At 42.7% G+C, this 21,143-nt stretch overlaps 1 protein-coding gene across 2 annotated transcripts in view; it reads left to right on the plus strand.

Moving 5' to 3' along the window:
* The first annotated feature begins 14,989 nt into the window (after window positions 1-14,989).
* Window positions 14,990-21,143, plus strand: part of LOC114667125 (gastrula zinc finger protein XlCGF26.1-like) — a 106,898-nt gene continuing 100,744 nt past the window's right edge. For both annotated transcript variants that reach the window (XR_007934592.1, XM_028822280.2), the window contains exon 1: window positions 14,990-15,530. Coding sequence is in view for 1 of the 2 variants with exons in the window: in XM_028822280.2 (XP_028678113.2) it covers window positions 15,068-15,530 (463 nt within the window). In the remaining variant the exon portion in view is untranslated. The remainder of the gene's footprint in view (window positions 15,531-21,143) is intronic.

Raw genomic sequence — 21,143 nt, forward strand, 5'->3', positions numbered from 1 at the left:
TAGATAGATAGATAGATAGATAGATAGATAGATAGATAGATAGATAGATAGATAGATAGATAGATAGATAGATAGATAGATAGATAGATAGTGTAGTATCCCTTCCCAGACGGGCAAATAAATCTCGCAGGCAAGTGGTGGTAATTATAAAAGAAAACTAAACAACGGTTTTATTCACTTTTCTTCTTACTTCAACAAGACGAAAAACAAAACGAAGTCAGGACAAAAAAAAACAGCAAAGCAAAAAAAAAATACACCACACTGAAGCCCAACCCACATCAAAAAGCACCCTAGAGGCTGTTTTATTAAGAGTGGCAGTTGTGTCTCTGCCCGTCCCCCTTTAATTTCTTTCTTTTTAACTATTTATAACTAAACACTCTGCCCAGTGGCAATTTCTATCCCAGATCGTTACAATAGATATATGCAGGTAAAAACAGACAATAACTTTGAATTATGTTAACGTTTACCCCCCCGGGTGGAATTAAAGAGTCGCATAGTTTGGGGAAGGAACGATCTCCTCAGTCTGTAAGTGGAGCAGGACAGTGACAGCAGTCTGTCGCTGAAGCTGCTCCTCTGTCTGGAGATGATACTATTCAGTGGATGCAGTGGTTTCTCCATGATTGACAGGAGCCTGCTGAGCTCCCGTCGCTCTGCCACGGATGTCAAATTGTCCATCTCCATGCCTACAATAGAGCCTGCCTTCCTCACCAGTTTGTCCAGGCGTGAGGTGTCCTTCTTCTTTATGCTGCCTCCCCAGCACACCACTGCATAGAAGAGGGCGCTCACCACAACCGTCTGATAGAACATCTGCAGCATCTTATTGCAGATGTTGAAGGACGCCAGCCTTCTAAGGAAGTATAGTCGGCTCTGTCCTTTCTTACAAAGAGCATCAGTATTGGCAGTCCAGTCCAATTTATCATCCAGCTGCACTCCCAGGTATTTATAGGTCTGCACCCTGTGCACACAGTCACCTCTGATGATCACAGGGTCCATGAGGTGCCTGGTCCTCCTAAAATCTACCACCACCTCCTTGGTTTTGCTGGTGTTCAGTTGTAGGTGGTTTGAGTCGCACCATTTAACAAAGTCCTTGATTAGGTTCCTATACTCCTCCTCCTGCCCACTCCTGATGCAGCCCACGATTGCAGTGTCGTCAGCGAACTTTTGCACGTGGCAGGACTCCGAGTTGTATTGGAAGTTCGATGTATATAGGCTGAACAGGACCAGAGAAAGTACAGTCCCCTGCGGCGCTCCTGTGCTGCTGACCACAATGTCAGACCTGCAGTTCCTGAGATGCATATACTGAGGTCTGTCTTTAAGATAGTCCACGATTTGTGAATCTACTCCCATCTCTGTCAGCTTGTCCCTAAGGAGCAGAGGTTGGATGGTGTTGAAGGTGCTAGAGAAGTCCAGAAACATAATTCTTACAGCACCACTGCCTCTGTCCAAGTGGGAGAGGGATCGGTATAGCATGTAGATGATGGCATCCTCCGCTCCCACCTTCTCCTGGTATGCGAACTGCAGAGAATCGAGGGCGTGACGGACCTGTGGCCTCAGGTGGTGAAGCAGCAGCCTCTCCATGGTCTTCATCACATGTGACGTCAGAGCAACAGGCCGGAAGTCGTTCAGCTCACTAGGACATGATACCTTTGGGACGGGGGTGTTGCAAGATGTTTTCCAAAGCCTTGGGACTCTCCCCTGTTCCAGGCTCAGGTTGAAGATGCGCTGTAGAGGACTCCCCAGCTCAGACGCACAGACTTTTTCCCGAACTTTCCACTTTCTTAAAACAATAGCTTACTGACTTTAGATTTCAGTAGAATAATCTAGTAGTTATATTGGAATACAAGGGGATTAAAAAAGCTTACTTAATAAAAATTACAAATTTTAGATATTATTATATATTTTATTGTTATATGTTTAAGCAAAAAATCAAAACTTTAACCTACCAATTCACTCCACTAATTACAGGCAGATGAGCAAAGCTGCATAATTTAAATTAAGCATTTGCAAAAAAAAAAGATGTCATAAAGAAATTAATTACAATTTTAAAAAGTATGTGCAAGAAAAGGATATTAGTTAAACAACACATATTGTGCATGAGACAGAAAGGAGTGCCAAAGAAATATGTGAGGATCGTCCAGGATAGATATGAGGGAGTGAGGACTCGGGTTAAAAAGCAGCTTCGGGGTAACAGACAAGATCCCAGTTAGAGGAGGTCTGCACCACGGGGCTTCTTGAAGTCCTTACATTTGTGAACTGGTGATAGATGTGCTTAGTCATGGGATGAAAGACCAATGCCCTGGTGCAGACTTTATGCTGATAATATTGTGTTGTGTAGCACCTGAAAGTAGGAAGTGGAGAAGGGCTTTGGAAGACTGAAGGACAGAGCACTTATTCTTCTCCCCAAAAGCGTTTTTTCCATGGGTTTGTCCACTGACCCCAATTGTTCCTTCTGCGAAGTGAGTATCCAGGGTATATTTTCTGATTACATTTTGGGAGTGCCTCCTAGTTTCAGCTTTGTGGCTGTCTGTCTCTAAATTTCTCTCGACTGTTTTGCAAACTAATATCATTTCCCTTCTTCACTTTTTTCTTCTCATCTCCTTTGTACTTCTATCCAGCGGAGTCTGTTTTGTCGAGACACAATAAGCTGCAGAGACATTTTTAACTTCTTGTTGGAAATCGGATGTTTCTGTCTCTCCTTTGCATCTTGGCAAGCTTCATTTTTCAACCTTATTCTCCTAGAACTTTCAGGGACGGTGATCAATGGGTCATCATCTTCTTCAAATATTACAAAATGGCGAGCTGTAGTGGAGATTCTGACAGTTTTTGCTGTCCCTCTTCTCTTCCTGCTTCTTCAGTCCTGACTTGGTGGGGTCGGACATTTGGCCTGCGCTTCGCTCCTAAGTTTTGCTCAGGCTGTTTTCTTCTAACCTTTTTAAAAGGGCAAATTTTTGTGGGTGGGTGTGGAGTTGTAGCTTTACTGTTCTTACTGTATTTATAATTGTTTGATTTTGACTGTTTATTAATGAGAAACCCGTAGGTGTCATTGTTTCTGTTCTCATTAATGTTATTTAAACTTCAACAAATATTGAAGCAGGCAGCAGGTGTTTGGGTTGGACTGTAATTTACAAACACACCTCTATTAACATCAGGGTCAGACATTTAAAACTTAGGTGACCCCATCAGTGAGTGTAACCTCAGCCTGCTCAATGTCCATATAACAGCTGAGTTTCTCATTTGAATATCTTGGCACCTAAGGATCATAGCAGCATGAAACTGAGGTGACCTGCCATCTACAGGCACTGCGCTAATAAGAAATGAGCTCAGTCCTCTGAGATGTACACCCAGGGAATGGAAGAAGAATCGTCAGGAGCTGTGGCCACTAATAAAACTTACAAAATGGAAATTAATTTATTGACAAAAAAAACCTTAAAAAATACAGAATTCTAAATTAATACATTCAAAAATAAAAAAAGCTTAAAACTCAAAACTTAAAAACCTAAAAATAAGACAAAAAATTAAAGAACTGACAAAAACAAAACAACAACTGAAATGAATTAACTAATTATGAGAAAGCCAAAATTTCACAATTCAAAACATAAAATCCTAAAAAACAAATCCGAAAACTCAACTAAAAAAAAAAAAAATCTGAGACCACTAAACTTACAAGCAAAGGCTAAAGCACCTGCTGTGATCCACACACACTCAAGAATGTCCCAATGGAGTCTAACGGCAGACCTCCAGAGCTCTGCTCCTTTGAGGAGGTTGTAGCTTTGCATTATTTGTCAGTGATGTTATTATGTGACACCCCTGTATACACTATGATTAATAGTAGTGTTGGGTGGGATGATCAAACTCAAATAATGACAGCTGTAGAGTAAACCAGTGGTTCTCAAACTGTGGGGCGCGAAGTAACAAAAAGGGCGGGGCGCGAAGATGTGAAAAAAAGAAAACAAGGATCGAAAATATGAAAAATACATCTATTGAAACCAAAACATAATTAACTTAAATTACATTCTGATACTAGAAAAATAAGTATAGAGTTAGATAAATGTCGCAAATACTTATAGGTTGAGAAACGCTGGAGTAAACCAAACATGAATGTCTAATCCAATTGGCTTTTTAGCGGAGCTCTTGAGTCACAGAGCTCTGGAGGTCTGCAGCAAGACCCTTCTCCAAAAATGACAAAATGCTCTGAGACCTCCAAACCAGAACCAAGAGGCAGGCCAAACTCCCTACTAGCTTGCCTGAGTGATTAGCTTGCTTATGTTTTTTTTTTTTTTTTTTTTAGGGGGGGGGGGGGTTGGGGGTGGAGGGGTTGATTTGACTGAAGTACTGGCAACCTGAAAAGTGATACGAGTGCGGATGTCTCCCTGCTTTAAAAAGCGCTGCGTGTCCAGCTGACTGGCTGAACTCAATAACCACAACAGGACACCTATGAGAGGAGAGCTCGGCACATGCGCACAATGCACAAGAGGCTCCGATATTGTCCCTACCCCGCTATCAGTAAATTGCGCTTTAACTGATATCGTTTTGTGTGTGAAGTCATCAATCTGCTATAGCGTCTGCATGTTGTCAGGGACACATAATATCTTCACCAAACTTGATCTTGGTGCGACCTTATCACACACATCAGAGAAATGGTTAGGTCCGTAAGTATTTAGACAGTGGGATGATTTCGATCATTTTGGCTCTGTGCTCCACCACAATGCATTTGAAATGAAGCAATCAAGATGTGATTGAAGTATAGACTTGCAGTTTTAATTTAAGGCGTTTAAAAACATATTGGCTTGTTTTTATTTGCACGGACTTCATCTTGAGAGTTCAAAGTGACAACTTCCAAATGCAAATTCCACACTTGGATTCAACTCCAGGCCTTCTGCCTGCGTAATAGTTAATAAAAAAAATGAGGGACCTCCTCCTACCTGGCTATGGAACCGCTTGGCAGTCAAATGTCCAAATACTTTTAAGCCCCTGGAAATGGGCAGCGTCATTCCTGGGATTAATAAAGTATCTATCTATCTATCTATCTATCTATCTATCTATCTATCTATCTATCTATCTATCTATCTATCTATCTATCTATCTATCTGGTTCATATAACATTTCTTTTACACCTTCTGAATTAACACTGAAGGCCTACACTTCAATCACATAATTATTTCTTCAGTTCAAATCCATTGTGGTGGCAAACAGAGCCAAGCGTATGAAGATTGTATCACTGTCAAAATAATTATGGTCCATTTTAACACAGCTATCTTTAGACCACTCCATGCTTCTTTGCACTGCAGTCACCGCAATGCTGCCAACCCTTTGGCTTTATAGAGTATGGATATACAAGAGAATATTTAGCATATAGCTGATAACGTGATATTCTGTTACAAATAGCTCCATATAATGGGACATGACGCTTCATTCCAAGTGCGGAGAGACCTTAAGATTTCATACTAGAATGACCTCATCTTACTTCGAGCAGTTAGACAAAAGGCAATGTAAGTGAAAAGCTTAACGCACACAAAATGTTGCAGAAAGGTTTTCCGCTGCATTGTCTGCCTCTGCCGAAAGGGCCGTCACTATCGTACTCGTTATAATAATAATTCATTACATTTATATAGCGCTTTTCTCAGTACTCAAAGCGCCATCCCCACAGGGAGCAACCGGGTAGCGAACCCACAATCTTCCACATCTTAATACGTGCGGTCATTTATGATTATTTATTTACTATCCATCTACATGTCTTCACATATTTGCATCGTTCCGCATGTATAAGTTACTGTTAAAAAAAACTGACGAGGAAATGCCGCTAACGTCACTGAGAGCGACGGAATCAGGGACTGTGCGACGCTGCAACTGCTCGAGTGTGAACTACTGGACTATAAGAGGTACGTGTAAATAATGTAAGAGAGAACAAGAAATAATAAATGATATTGCAGCACTGGCCCGGTCTGCTCTCGTGTCCACGGCTCCTTTTGAACAGCAAGGACACGTAGCGCTCTCTCTTGGATGTTCGTTTCTTGTGACAGTCCGTACAGTTTGAGCTCCGTTTTTGGTCTCCTTCTGTCCCTCCCCATGGTGAGGGTTTGCCACTTTAACGGTCGGGAAGTTGCGGTCTTCTGCTTGCTGGTGGGCATGCAGCGGAGAGGAGACACACGATGTCCGCTATGCTGTTAGTGGCGTCTCGCTTTACACGACAGCTGTCAAACGGCACCTCGAGGCTGATCCCTCTTCACGGTTGTCGCTGCCCTTGTGTCTCGGTGGTCCTTTTGGGTCCATTCCGGTTCAAACCGTGTCAGTACCTCACTTCCCGTTCTTTGCTGTGTTAAAGCGGCAATGCAGGACTTCGCGTTTTTTTATTTTCGGTTCCTCTGGTCAAGCAGTGGACCGTCGAGGTCGATGTCACTTTATATTTGTCCTAAAACTGCGTGTTGAAATGTACCCCAGGTACATCGATACAAATTAGATTAGATCAGATTATAGGCCTACTTTAATTGTCCCCAAAGAGAAATTCAATTTTACAGAAGCCCTAAAGAGAGAAAGAGAGAGAAAGCGAGACAGAAAGAAAGAAAACTTTTATATCAGGCAGCGTTTTCTATAATAATACAAATCACGCAAAAGTCCTAACAATGCAGACCTGCGATTATCAAAGGGCACCACTGTTGCATCCCATTTGTTTTGTTGCTTTTTTACCAGCAGAGGGTTATACTTAATACTAATTCATCTCACCGTTTGATTGCCGTGCCTTTTGTCCTTAAATGCTCAGTTTACAGATGAATGCCCAACTGCTTTAAGAACAGAAAGCGTCACTTTATGTCACAATGACACTTTATCTGATTCAGCTGAGGGACACTAAAGGGGGTCAGTACGAGCACATCTGATATTCTTTATTTTTGTCCTCCCCATGATGCTGGCCCCAGCACTGAGGATCTCATCTTCCACGTTTCCCCATCTTCTTCATATCCCTTAATTGCGTCTTAGCTCGGCTGATCAAGGATTTTTGCCACCAATATTGATTCTGGTAAAGAGTCTGTGATTTCCAGTAATTGATACTAGTGGCCCATGGCTTAAAAAATGAATTTTACAAAAATATTCAATTTATTTGTTTACACATATATAATTTATAACAAAGCATGCATACAAGAGCAGCATGTTGGCATAGTGGTAATGCTGCTGTCTCACAGTAAGGAGACCAGGCTTCCTCCCTGCATGGAGTCTGCATGTTCTCCCTGTGTTTGTGTGGCTTTCCTCCCACTGTTCAAAGACATGCTGCTTGGGTAAATTGGTCTCTAGTGTGTGTGTGTGTGTGTTTTCATTCTGAGATGAACTGGCGTCCTGTCCGGGGTTTGTTCCTGCTCTACACCCTGTGCTGCCTGGGATTGGCTCCACCAGACTCCACAATCTTAGTCTCGATTAAGCAGCTTAGAAAATGACATGCATGCAAATTAGATTATTTTGACTATGCACAAAACAGTGTCAATTAACAATTATTCAGCAAAATAAAAATAACAACAGTATATATAACAGTAACAATATAACTCTGAATTATTAAATAAGGCAGTACCTAAAGTTTTTGAACAATATCACATTTTTAAATGCTGTGTCATTTACAAAACAATAAATACAACAATAAAACTCAGCTGTTATAAAGAGCAGCGAATATGTGTAATGTGATTCCTCCCTTTATTCCAGTAAAGGGAGGTTATAATTCTGAAAGCTCAGCTCTTCTTCCTCCATGCCACTGAGCAAGCCCCTCCTGTCCTCTTAACGCTGAACTCCGGCTCACTGGACGCTGATGATGGCGGACGAGCCAAATATCACTTTACCTGAACAGAGAGGCACTTGAAATGGTTCCAGTTGAGGCTCCACTACTCACATTGGGGGATTTAAGCTGAAATGTACATGTAGAGAAGTTTTAACCTATGTCTGAATATATTTGAATTTAGGGACAGTGGTAGCCCATAGGGCGGCACGGTGGCGCAGTGGTAGCGCTGCTGCCTCACAGTTAGGAGACCCGGGTTCGCTTCCCGGGTCCACCCTGCGTGGGGTTTGCATGTTCTCCCCGTGTCTGCATGGGTTTCCTCTGGGCGCTCCGGTTTCCTCCCACAGTCCAAAGACATGCAGGTTAGGTGGATTGGCGATTCTAAATTGGCCCTAGTGTGTGCTTGGTGTGTGGGTGTGTTTGTGTGTGTCCTGCGGTGGGTTGACACCCTGCCCAGGATTGGTTCCTGCCTTGTGCCCTGTGTTGGCTGGGATTGGCTCCAGCAGACCCCCGTGACCCTGTGTTCGGATTCAGCGGGTTGGAAAATGGATGGATGGATGGATGGTAGCCCATATGGAGCCCTAGGTGTCTGCGGTGCGTACCCCCTGGGCTACTTAAATGGTGCCCATAAGTAGTTGCCTAATGGATTGACCGGCTCTGGCCGAATATTTACTTCTTTTTAATGTGAGTATTCAAACCCTAATTTTTGTATAATGTAATGGCTCACAACAATCTTCTTAATAACATGGTCTTAGTTTATTGGTAGGGTAATACGGTTCAATGTTTCACAGAATCTAAAAACCAAAATACGAGGGACGTTCAAACAGTTTCTGCACTGTTGCATTTTTGTTGGAAACGGTGAAGGCAGGAGGAGGAGTAATTGGGCATTAAAAAGTTGGCACGATGCTGGGAAAATTGCCTATGTGGAAAAGTGATGTTTCTTGTTTTTGAAATTCTTAATAATAGAGTTAAAAAAAAAAAAAAGTGCGGAAACTTTTTGAATGTCCCTCATGGATGCGCATCTCCTAACCCCCTGAGTGAAGATGTCTGCCACGCGTGTTCAGAGTAGCAGTTTACACTTTGAAGGACTGCCTTTCAAAAGCTCTTAATGATAACATACATCTACCATAGTATAATGCAAACTAGGGGGTTCGCCCCCTGCTCACTTCGCTCGCCAACCCCCACTGGCCTGCGCTACGCACCAGCCACTTCACGTCTCTGCCGCTCACATTGTGAAGTATGCACCCCAAGGAGATGCGGCCGCTCCTCCGAAACCCCCTCTTAAACGGTGATACAATAGAAAACAAATAGTTGTTTTTTTTTACCTCCTCTTTGCTCGATCAGCTGCTGGCTTGCTGCTGCTGCTGCCGTGCTGCGTTTTGAATATTTAAAAGCCTGTACAGCAGCTGTCTTACTCTTTGTCTTTTATTTCTGGCCTTGCGTGTGGTTACATCTTTTGGCACAAAGTCTCGTCTTGCGGGACGTGAGTTCTTGATATTTTAGTTTACAATTTAAAGAATCTGAAAATCTAACAACATCACATTAAAGTTCGATAAATTCTGAAAAGAATGACACCAAACATATATATGTAGGTTTTAAAATAAGCCTGATTTAAAGCGTGACATAAAAACATCACATAAAATCGTGCACTTTTAGGATTAGTATTTTATAAATAGAGAGTAGATAGTCTATATTTACCATAACATGTCACAAATTTGTCACACATGGTGTAGCAGTTAAAGATAAGAGGTGTTTTGGACAATATGTAGATGCACATATTTATGCAGCCCTGTTTGGGATGTGCCAGCTCCGTTCAACACACAAAGGTAAAGTCACATATTGTCGAAGGATTTACTGTATGTTCATTATCTATGGTGCAACTGCTTTTGAAATGAAAGAGTAGGTCTAGGGGCAGCATGGTGGCACAGTGGGTAGCGCTGCTGCCTCGCAGTAAGGAGACATGGGTTCTCTTCCCAGGTCCTCCCTGCGTGGAGTTTGCATGTTCTCCCTTTGTTTGTGTGGGTTTCCTGCCACAGTCCAAAGACATGCAGGTTAGGTGGATTGGCGATCCTAAATTGTCCCTAGTGTGTGCTTGGTGTGTGTGTGCGCCCTGCGTGGAGTTTGTTTCCTGCCTTATGCACTGTGTTGGCTGGGAATTGGCTCCAGCAGACCCCTGTGACCTTGTAGTTAGGATAATAGCGGGTTGGATAATGGATGGATGGATGGAAGAGTAGGTCGACTGTTGTGTCAAGAAAAGACAAAGCACAGAATGTTTGCTGGCTACAGGGAAACAGACTTTAGTTCAGCTTAGAAAATAATGACACAGGCATTGTGTACAGCAGGGGTGTCGAACTCCGGGCCTGGAGGGCCGCAGTGGCTGCAGGTTTTCATTCTAACCCTTTTCCTAATCAGTGACTCATTTTCACTGCTAATTAAATTTTTTTTCTCTTCATTTTAATAGCCCTGTTTTTAAGGATTCAGTGCTCTGAATTGATTCTTCTCTTCATTAAATGACAACCAAAAAATAAATCAGACATGAAACACGGCAACAGATGACCAGCTAAACTGGGGCTTCAAACTCCAACCAATTTCTTAATGAGAAGCCAGGTCTTGCTGTTAATTAAAACCATTTTTTTTTTAAATTCCATGGCCTGTTGCTGCTCTCATTCTGCCACAGCAGACATTTCCAAAACTGTTAATTTTCGGTTTCTTTCTAAGAACACAGTAAAAATGTTTTGGTGACCTGAGAGATCAACCTTACTGACACCTTCACCTTTCTTCATTTTCAGATTTTGTGTGATGGGCACAGGGGAGCTGGTCACGTGGTGGCTCATTTTGTGTGTCACTATTATTTGGCTGTTAATTAAGGAAAATGAAACAACAAAGGGGCCTGAGTCAAGTTAATTAAAGCTAAGTGAAAAGAAGTTAATTAGTAGCAAAAACTGGTCACTAATTAAGAAGATGGTTAGAATGAAAACCTACAGCCACTGTGGCCCTCCAGGGCAGAAGTTTGACACTCATGGTGTACAGGGTGTATATGTTGAGGTTGATGGAAGGATTGCAGGTCCACAAAAGTTGAAATGTTGGGGTGCCAAACCCAGTCGTCACCGTGTTTAATCAAAGTGAAAGTTACAAACAAAAGGTGCAGTCAATGGGGCCAAAACAAACACAAATCGGGGTTTCTTTACCCAGCTAACAGAGCCTGCTTTAGTCACTGAGGGCAGGAGCTCCATCCTGTGGTGAGCTCTCATATCAAGTGACGCCTGCTTCTGAAAACCCAGGGGTGTATAGCTGGGGTGTGGACGGGGGAGTGTTTGGGTCAGAGTGTGGAAGTGGCAGATTCAGTTGTCCTCACTGGGCATCTTCTCGGCACTGTGGAGGGAATAGAAGAGGATGAGGTTGGTGACAGCAGCGCCCCTCAACCTGAGCCAGTAGCACAAACCTAAGAAGAGCCCAGAGGATGATCCATAGACACCCGTGCATGATAATATTTATGGACTAAGAACAAATAAGGCTCACCTACTGTATCAAATCTAGAGCTTTCTCATCTGCACTAACAGCCACTTTGGGGATCAACTCGTTTTTGTGTGTGCACAGAAATCCTGCACCTTTCACTGGACTCCTTCACTAAAAATGCTGGCCCCTGATCTGCGTCATTTCTGTCAATTAGGTTATTGAGCCCCATTTTCAACCAATCAGTGATCAATGGGTCAGGCTCTTACTTCCTAGATCTTCAGTTCAGTTTGTGTAGAAACGTGGTCTGGTCCGTTCCCCTTACCCTTCTGGTCTTATTTCCATACTCTATTACAGGTTACCTCATTCTGTTTAGGTGGCCAAACCACGTCAGCTTTAGTTCTTTTTGTTTCTGCCCTGGTTCATTCTCTCCTTACCCAGTCCTTCCTAATCTCCGTGTACTTTTAACAGTCTCGTTTTGGCTACTTGTACTACACTTCAATGTTTGCTTCAAACAGGGCAGCTGTCACTGTCGTACATTAGGAAAAGTACAGAAACGGAACTGTCCAGGCAGTACAGAAGAATGAAGAAGTGGATAGGACTGTCAAGCTCTAATGGGGTAAATGGCCTGTTCTCGTCTAGATTGCTCTAATGGTTTCAGTTTCTTGGCTGATCTCCCTCCATGTTTTTGATCTCATTAGGTGAGATTATTCGTCGGTTTGGTCTAAGCTTCCACTGCTCTGCTGATGACACACAACTTTATATAATTGTTGATGCAACTGCAACATCATCCCCAGTTGCACTGACTGACTGCATTTTGGAAATCAATCATTGGACGAAAGGTAACTTTTCACGACTTAATCCTGATAAAACAGAAATCCTATTGGTTGGTACCAAATCTGTCCCCTCTACCCTTCGTGGGCTAACAATTGATGTCAATGGGATCCTGGTTGAACCGTAATTCGGGTGTCATCTTTGATCAGCTCCAACTACACATCAGCTCAATAGTACAGACAGCCTTTTGTCAACTTCATAACATTTGCTCATCTGCATTCTTTTGAAGGATACTGAAACACTCATTCACGCTTTCATCATCACTACCCGTCTGGACTATTGCACTGCATTGTTTTATGGCCTTCCTACTAAATGTCTCAATCGATTACAATATGTTCAGAATTCTGCTGCTTGTTTACTCACACGCACTAATAAATCTGCTCACATCACTCCTGTCCTCTATGATTTGCATTGGGTACCAGTTTCTTCAAGAATCAACTATAAAATTATTCTTATTACTTTTAAAGCCCTTCATGGTTTAGCCCCTCATTATCTGTCTGAGCTGCTGCTTCCTTACACTCCTGCCTGTGCATTAAGATCATCGGACGCTAACTTACTCACCGTACCTAAACACGGGTTAATAACTATGGGGGGCAGAGCTTTCAATTTGGAATGCTCTTCCTCTCAGGGTTTGCGAGAAGAAATCTATTATTCATTTCAAACGCCTGGTAAAAACACATCTCTTCAATGAGTATTATCATTCGTTTTCTTGTATGTTACTTCTACCGTCTTGTTAATGTGTTTTGTTGAATTGTAAAGTGTCCTTGAGTGTATGAAAGGCACTACAGAAACAAAACTTAATCTTATTATTATAATAAATGTGGTTCACCTTCTTAGTCCTCCTGCTCAGTTCTCTGTCATTGGTGTCCCCAGGTATTTGTAGGAGGTCACTCACTCCAGCTTTTTGCCATTACGTGTCTCTCTTGGATGTTTGTGTAGCTCTGCTTTTCTGCTGATTTCCATTGCCTCACTTTTCTTTGTATTCAGCTCCATTGCTGTTTCTGTAAGTTCTTCAGTCCATACTGCTACTGGATACTGCAGCTTGTCTCTCAGGTCTGCTAGCAGCAAATAACAATACTGTAATAATAATAATTCTTTACATTTATATAGTGCTTTTCTCACTGCTCAAAGCGCTCTCCACACAGTAGTAGAACCCCTGATGAGGTCATTTGGACTAATAATACCTCAGGTAACTAAAACCTCCGATTAAAATGGATGGCCATAGGCATTTTGGATTAAAATGTATGGATATAGCAGATTTTACCAATTTATATGGTACACTATCACTTTTAAGATTTCTTTCATACCACAGTGAATTTAATATTATATTAAAACAAAGGAAACTACATATTCACACTTCTTTTAAAAGTATAGTAGTTACATACTCTGTGCAGTATTTATGGTAAAGCTTTTATCACTTATAAGAAAAGCAGTGAATTACACTTACAGGTTTACCTCGGTTCATCAGAGGTACAGATAATCAGGGTCCTACTGTTCTTGATATTTTCAATTTGAATAAATGTTGTGTTAAATGTGCAGATAATACCAACGTAAGTGGATTGCAAGCTACTACACTTACAGTAAATCCGGGTAAAAATAAACTTAGCATTGGTGTGCTCCTAATTAAATATGCAATCCTGCATAAACATAACAGACAGGTGAGTTTATTTTATTGATCCCTGAAAGGGAAGTTCACCTACTCGAGCAGCAACAAAAAGCATAAAGTGGTAGTGCAACACAATAAACAAAGTGCCAGTGTTGTGTATGCGTAGTAAATGGCACACCATGAGAGCAGAAAGAAAAAAGAGAGATCATAACCGGGGAGATCAAAAAGCCTAACATCAAAACCGAAAGGGAACTCCTGTTAGTCGAGAAATAAAAGCACTAGTTGTAAAGCCAAACGTTTAAACACATGTACACTTTTTGTTCTCCATATCTACAAACTGGGATAATGCAACAGTCCAAAGGATTGAGCTTTATGCCCCTTGACCTTTGACAAAATGCTTAGGGTGACCCCGATCATCTCGCCATAGCAACATAAATACAAAACTGCGACACAAGAAACTTCCTAGGTGGCGTCTCAGGAAAACTGAAGATTTACTTTTAACTACCTTAAAATGAAAGAATTCAGAAGTAATAGCAGAGATGAATTCCATGACTGAAAAACCCAATAAATAGAAAAATAGGATTAAAGTTGCAATTTTAAGGTAAAAAAAAAATGTCTGTCATAACAGCAAGAGGCAGAACTGCACACACAATATACCCAGTTGTGTCCCAAAAGAAATTGTGTTAGTTTTCCGATTTTCAGTGAGTCTTACTTACATGTTTGATCAACAAATAACACCATGTCAGTGTGTCTACAATATTAGACTGGTCTGAGGATTGAAACAATGGAGGAGGTATGGAAACGTAACTAACAGATGAGAGGTGTTAAATGATACAATTGATTTTACCTTTTACTTATTTGACACCTTAATCCAAGGTGACGTACAACATTTGAGATACGATTAGTTGCATTTCTTTTGATTTTCTCAATTGGAGCACAGGTAGGTGAAGCGACCTGCTTGTGGTCTCACAGTGGTGTCAGTAGTGGGATTTGAGACCACAACCTCAGAGTTTGAATTCCAAAGCCTTTACCACTACACCACACTGCCTATTTGGTAGCTCTGTCACTGTCCGTGATCAATTAAAATAGCACCTTGGGTTACACGGTGTCGACACCATGTGGGGTACAAGTGACGAGAGGTTCTGTTTAAGCCCTGTATCCCACTTTGGAGGACATGACCTGGTAAGCTGTATACACTGTTGGTCTCCGTATTGTAAGAAGTCCAGAGAACAGCAGTTAGACTGAGTCAAGGCTGGTGGGCGATGAACTAAATGGAATGACTGAAGCAGTCGACTCACATGTGTGTTTAGGTCTTTTTGGTGCAGTCCTGAATTCTACTCTGCTCTGTTACAGAGAACAAAATGGAGTTTGTAATATCCGGTATGGAGGAGGTGTGCCCAGCTGTATAGAAACCTCTTCATATGGGATATAAAGGTGAACAGGGGGTCTCAGAAGAGATGTGTGAAGATGAGGATGAGAAACAACTCACACTACACAGTGACCTCCTTTACAGGCATATCGTGGAGAAAAGAAGTGTGGACATTAAGACAGAGGAATGTGAGTGGGAGCCTGCACAACTTAAACAGGAAAGTGTCCACATTAAAGAGGAGGAGTGTGAAAGAGAGCTAAAAGACATGAAAGAGGCCGAGTCTCACAGCGCTGACATGCAGACAAATGAGACTCTAAGCCAGATAAAGACAGAAGACTTTAAATCAGAGTCTGGCACAACATCATGTTGTCTAAACACAGAAGTAAGTGGATTAGGCTCTATAGCAACTGGTCACTGCTCCCTACAGCATCTTCCTGACCACGTGAAGTCCGAAAATATGGAGTCAGATGTGAATAGAACTGCAGAAGCACCTGATTCAAGTGATTCAAGAGATGGTAGGTGCTAAAATTTATATATATTTACATTACACTGTATATATAAAACACCCGTACACTCTAGATGTTCCCTTTCTGTTTCACTGAAAATGGGCGTGTAGACTTTTTCTGATTTATAAATTTTGTATTGAAAAGTTAAAGGTTGTGGACACTAGAGGGTACTGTTGCTCCTCAATCCCAACACAACAGACACAGGGCAAAAGTTAAAAGCACAATGATCTTATTTATTATGAGGAAACCTCTTCATAAGCGTTTCCCACCACCACAGCCAAAGTAAAAATGTGGCACAGTACACAGTTGTTCTTCTCTTTCTCCTCTGCTCCTCCCAGCAAGCTTCATCCACCACCCACCCGACTCTGGCTCATCCCTGTGAGGTCGGTCAAGTCCTCTTATATTAGCAAACCCAGAAGTGCTTCTGCTCTTTCTCCCACCGGGTTAGGTGGAAACCTCATTCCATACGGCTCCTCCACTTTTACAACACGCCTTAGCTGCACACACGGTACCCAACAGGGCTGAGATAGAGAGCTCTAAGCCCCATGGTGCCCTGTGGGAATTTGGGGCACTGCTGCAATCCAGGAGAGTTGCCATCTAGCATTCTGGGGGAGGCAGTGCCCTAAAGAAGCTGTCTTCCCCATTCCTTCCATCTCTTGGGTATCCCGGCTGGGTGGGGCTGCCAGATGTCTCTTAGAAGGAAAACACTTCTGAGTTTTAAAAATAATCCATTCTTTTTAGCCCCTTTAAAATAACATTGTATGCACTGCCAGTGTGAGTGTAGCCTTGTGGGGAGCTTGCCAATAATCAGTTACCGTCAGTACCCAGTATGAAAAGAAATATGAGAAGGATTTAGTAGTCATAGTGGACTCTAAGCTATCAACTGCCAGACAGTGTGCAGAAGCCATTAAGAAGGCAAACAGAATATTAGTTTATATAGCGTCTTGATGTGTGGAGGTTCTGCTCAAGTTTCATAACACTCTGGTGAGGCCTCATCTGGAGTCCTCGGTGCAGTTTTGGTCTTCAGGCTACAAAAAGGACATAGCAGCACCAGAAAAGGTCCAGAGAAGAGCAACTAGGCTGATTCCAGGGCTACAGGGGAGGAGTTATGAAGAAAGATTAAAAGAGCTGAGCCTTTACAGTTTAAACAAAAGAAAATTAAGAGGTGACCTGACTGAAGTGTTTAAAATTATGAAGGGAATTAGTGCAGTGGATCGAGACTGTTATTTTAAAGTGAGTTCATTAAGAACACGGGGCACAGTTGGAAACTTGTTAAGGGTAAATTTCACACAAACATTAGGAAGTTTTTCTTTAAACAGAGGACAGTAGACACTTGGAATAAGTGACCAAGTAGTGTGGTAGACAGTAAGACTTTAGGGACTTTCAAAACTCAACGTGATGTTATTTTAGAAGAATGAACTGGATAGATCTGGTGAGCTTTATTAGTCTGAATGGCCGGTTCCCATCCAAATTGTTCTAAACAAACAGGCGGCCTGTCCAAAAATAGATCTCACCCTAGCGGAGCCTGACCCTAGGAAACAGGAAGGCTTTGGCCTATAAACCCCCAAACAACTAGCAAGATAATTAGAAATGTCTCAGAAGATGAGAACATTTTTATTAGAACAATCTAGACGAGAACAGGCCATTTGGCCCAAACAAGCTCCCTTCATTCCAATGCTCACACAAGTGCATAAGTGATCAAGCAGTGAGGTAGACAGTAGGACTTTAGGGACTTTCAAAACTCCACTTGATGTTATTTTAGAAGAATTAAGTGGATAGGACTGGCAAGCTTTGTTGGACTGAATGGCCTGTTCCCGTCTCGATTGTTCTAATGTTCTAAATGTCTTTACAGGTTTTACCCACAATCCTACAAGCGTGACTGAGTAAGTCATTACTAGTAAGTAGTACCACAGAAGGTGGAGTAACACAGTCTGTTCCCAACAGTTTTTAAGTAATCAGCAGAAGTTGGGACACCTGTGCAAATTGTTTGCCTTAACTTGCAAGGCTTCATTTACTTGAATTGCTGCAGAACATCTGTAGGTTGCAACCTATTAGTTGTTCCCTGAAGAAGGCCTGTTTCAAATATTCTGAAATTACCTTATTTTCAGTTTCTGATAACCTAAACTTTACATTTAAACCTCTGGCAGTTCACTACTTACCTTTTCACCATCTTCAGTCATTCTTTGCATTTCAACTGATAAACTCTGAAGATAAACTGGAAAAACTGAGATGTTCTAAAACTTTTGACCAGACTCTATATGTTGTCAATGTTGCCCAGGAGAGTACCGAAGATTTCCCAAGGAGTAGAAACTTTATTGCTGTTCAGGCAGATACAAACACAAGTCTCTTTCAGAAGTGATCCAGCCTTGCAAGGAACAGCCATCAAACTTGACATATCGGCCCCAATTCCTGTTGAAAATAACAGGAAGTCTTATTTATCAAAGGGGGTACAACAGCCCGAGCAGAAGGAGTCTGGGGGAAGAGAGACAGGAGAGTGAGAATGCAGGACAGCCATGACTCGATCTTTTAAATGTTCAAAATCCCCACATGGTAAGCCAGCATGCCAGCACATAATCACGCAAATATTATATATATATATATATATATATATATATATATATATATATATATATATATATATATATATATATATTTATATACATACATACATACTAGCCAACCCGCGGCCTAGCATACGCCGCATAATTATGTATTGATGAGTGAACACTTCCTGAAAGACACAGTTGTCCAAACGGGATGGGTTCGAGAATATGACTGTAGGTGAATGAAAAGATGGAACTCTGGAGAAAGCAACATACAATAATGTCCGTGACTGAAAGCGGGAGGACCGCCGTCGCGCCTCCACCTCCCAGAGTGAGGGACGGGGCTGGACGGTACTCGGGTGCGGAGGGCGGAACGGGGGGAGAGGGGAAGGACACCCATTCCGCCATTCTAGTCTGCTGATTTCTTAGTCATCTCTTAGTCATCGTTCAGTACACACTGCCTGCTCATGTGCCCGCCCCCAACTCCTCACCTGAACCGCTTTCGTCAGTGTACAGTCCACATGCACCTGTGGGGGGTGTGTACAAAGGGCAGGGACTTAATCAGTGCGAGTGTATGACCCGCACGTACTGGGAATTCCTCGTTCATGGGGAACAATTGCAAGCCCCAGTCTCCATCATGAATGGGGTTCAACGGCTTACCCACATCTCTCGGCGCAGGGTAGACACACGTTGATCCATTCAGTGTAGCGTGCGTGCAGCTCCGGACATCTAAGGGCATCACAGACCTGTTATTGCTCAATCTCACGTGGCTGAAAGCTACTTGTCCTTCTAAGAAGTTGGACGCCTACCACTCAGGGGTCGCGTAACTATTTAGCAGGAGTGAGTCTCTTTCGTTATCGGAATTAACCAGACAAATCGCTACACCAACTAAGAACGGCCATGCACCACCACCCACAGAATCTAGAAAGAGCTATCAATCTGTCAATCCTCTCCGTGTCCGGGCCGGGTGAGGTTTCCCGTGTTGAGTCAAATTATGTTAAAGGCTCCACACCTGGTGGTGCCCTTCCATCAATTCCTTTAAGGTACAGCTTTGCACCCTTACTTCCCCCAGAACCCAAAGACTTTGGTTACCCGGTTGGCTGCCCAGCGGGTGATGGGAATAACGGCGCCGGATTGCCAGTCGTCATCATTTATGGTCGGAACTACGACGGTATCTGATCGTCTTCAAACCTCTGACTTTCGTTCTTGATTAATGAAAACATTCTTGGCAACTGCTTTTACTCTCGCTCGAATTGTTGGTGGCGGGGCTCTGTCTTGCTTGCCATGGACTTAGTGAATTCTTAGAGTTGGTGGGCGTGGCTCTGTGAGTTGACGTCGTATCCCATGGTCTTAAGTTTTGGTGGGCGTGGCTATGTCGTGCATATCCCATAGTTGTCTTGCATGCCCTGTCGGCTTAGTGAATTATATATATATATAGATTGTGATGGATGGCTGGGGATCATGCCCTACTGGGAGGCCTGGAGAAGCAGGGGACTGGGAGAAGGGCAATTCATACCCCAGGACATGAGAGAATTGCCCCCCTGGGTTGTATCGGGGCCACAGGCTTGGGGTTTAGAAGTGCAATCCTGTTGGGGTTTGTGGCCCCCACCAAGGGGGCACCAGGACAGCTCCAAAATCATGGTCTGCAGCACTTCCGCCACACCCGGAAGTGCTGCCAGAAGAGGAGCTGGATTTGCATGCCGCACTTCTGCCACACCTGGAAGTGCTGCCGGAAGGTGATCGGAAAGCACCTGGAGCACTTCCGAGTGCAGTATAAAAGAGGCTGCATCCCTCCATCTAGGGAGCCAGAGTCGGGAGGAAGAAGACAGAGCTTATGGGAGAGGAGTGGAGGCGGCAGAAGAAAAGCAAAAAGAAAGTAAAGTAAAGAAAAGGAGTGAGTTATTGTGGCTGTTTTGGTGCACTGTGTTGTGTTATGAATAGAAGAACAGAAATAAACATGTGTACTTTTGGACATTGTGCGTCCTTAGTGTCTGTCTGGAATCAGGCTGATCTTTCACAAGACCAGCCTCGACACACACTAAAAGGTCTGGGGCAGCCACACATATATATTATCCCTGGCTGCAAAAGGATTATGAAAATCTCACTAATATACTTAGATTGGAGTCCAAGAGTGATCTGAGGTATATGGAAGTTGACTGGTCTTTTAAGGCAGGGAAGCGGAAGTGACTTCATCCTTGGGTCCGGAATCGGAAGTGCCGTTCTTGGGGTCGAAACCAGAAGTGCTATCGTTACGGTTGAATTAGGCAGAATTTCCCATATTTGGTGTGCAGAAATAACAGAGGAAGGTTTAGTTCACCCTGCCACCCCCTGGCCTGGTGTGGAATAACCTTCATTTGGTCCATTCAGCTTCCTCCTACGCACACACACACATACGTTACCAGTCGCAGAACATCACCTTTTTCCACTTTTATATTGAAACTAAATCCGTGAAAAATCTGAAATGGTACAAAGGTAAGCGGCAAACTGCCCAGAGGTTTAAAACAAATGTTTAGGTTAATAAAAACTGGAAAATAATGCAATTTTCCGAATTAGGCCCTTTTCAGTGAAAAAGTAATAGGTGAAAAGCTTACAGATTTTTTGCAGCAACAGACGTTAATGAAGCCTTAAAAATTGATGCAAACAATTCTTACAGGTGTCCCAGCTTTTGCCGATTGCATTTATACGGAGAGAAGGTTTGTAAGTAATGTGGGAATAAATTGCGTGGCTACACCCTCTGCAGCATAACTTGGACAATATTGCGCTATATATTGCTATCATAATATCAATTAACAAAGGAAGGAAGGCAGACCAGTATAACCCTTTAGAAGTGTTGGTCTCTCCTTTAGAGAAATGGGTAAAGAAAGAGAAGAGGTCAATGAGTAAAGTTTCCCACACCATCCAAAGGAACCTGGAAACTGGAGGAAACTCTGTGACAGGAACAGGTCTGGCAGAACAGAAGCAGCTGACGTCTTTCTGAGAGTTAACCACTCACATGGTAGGCGCCTCACAGGATGAGAGCTTCAACCACAGGATAACCCTGATTCAAGTGTCACTTTCAACTGTGTAGAGAAGACTTCAA

Source organism: Erpetoichthys calabaricus, chromosome 1 (genome assembly GCF_900747795.2).
Source record: "Erpetoichthys calabaricus chromosome 1, fErpCal1.3, whole genome shotgun sequence".
NCBI lineage: Eukaryota > Metazoa > Chordata > Cladistia > Polypteriformes > Polypteridae > Erpetoichthys > Erpetoichthys calabaricus.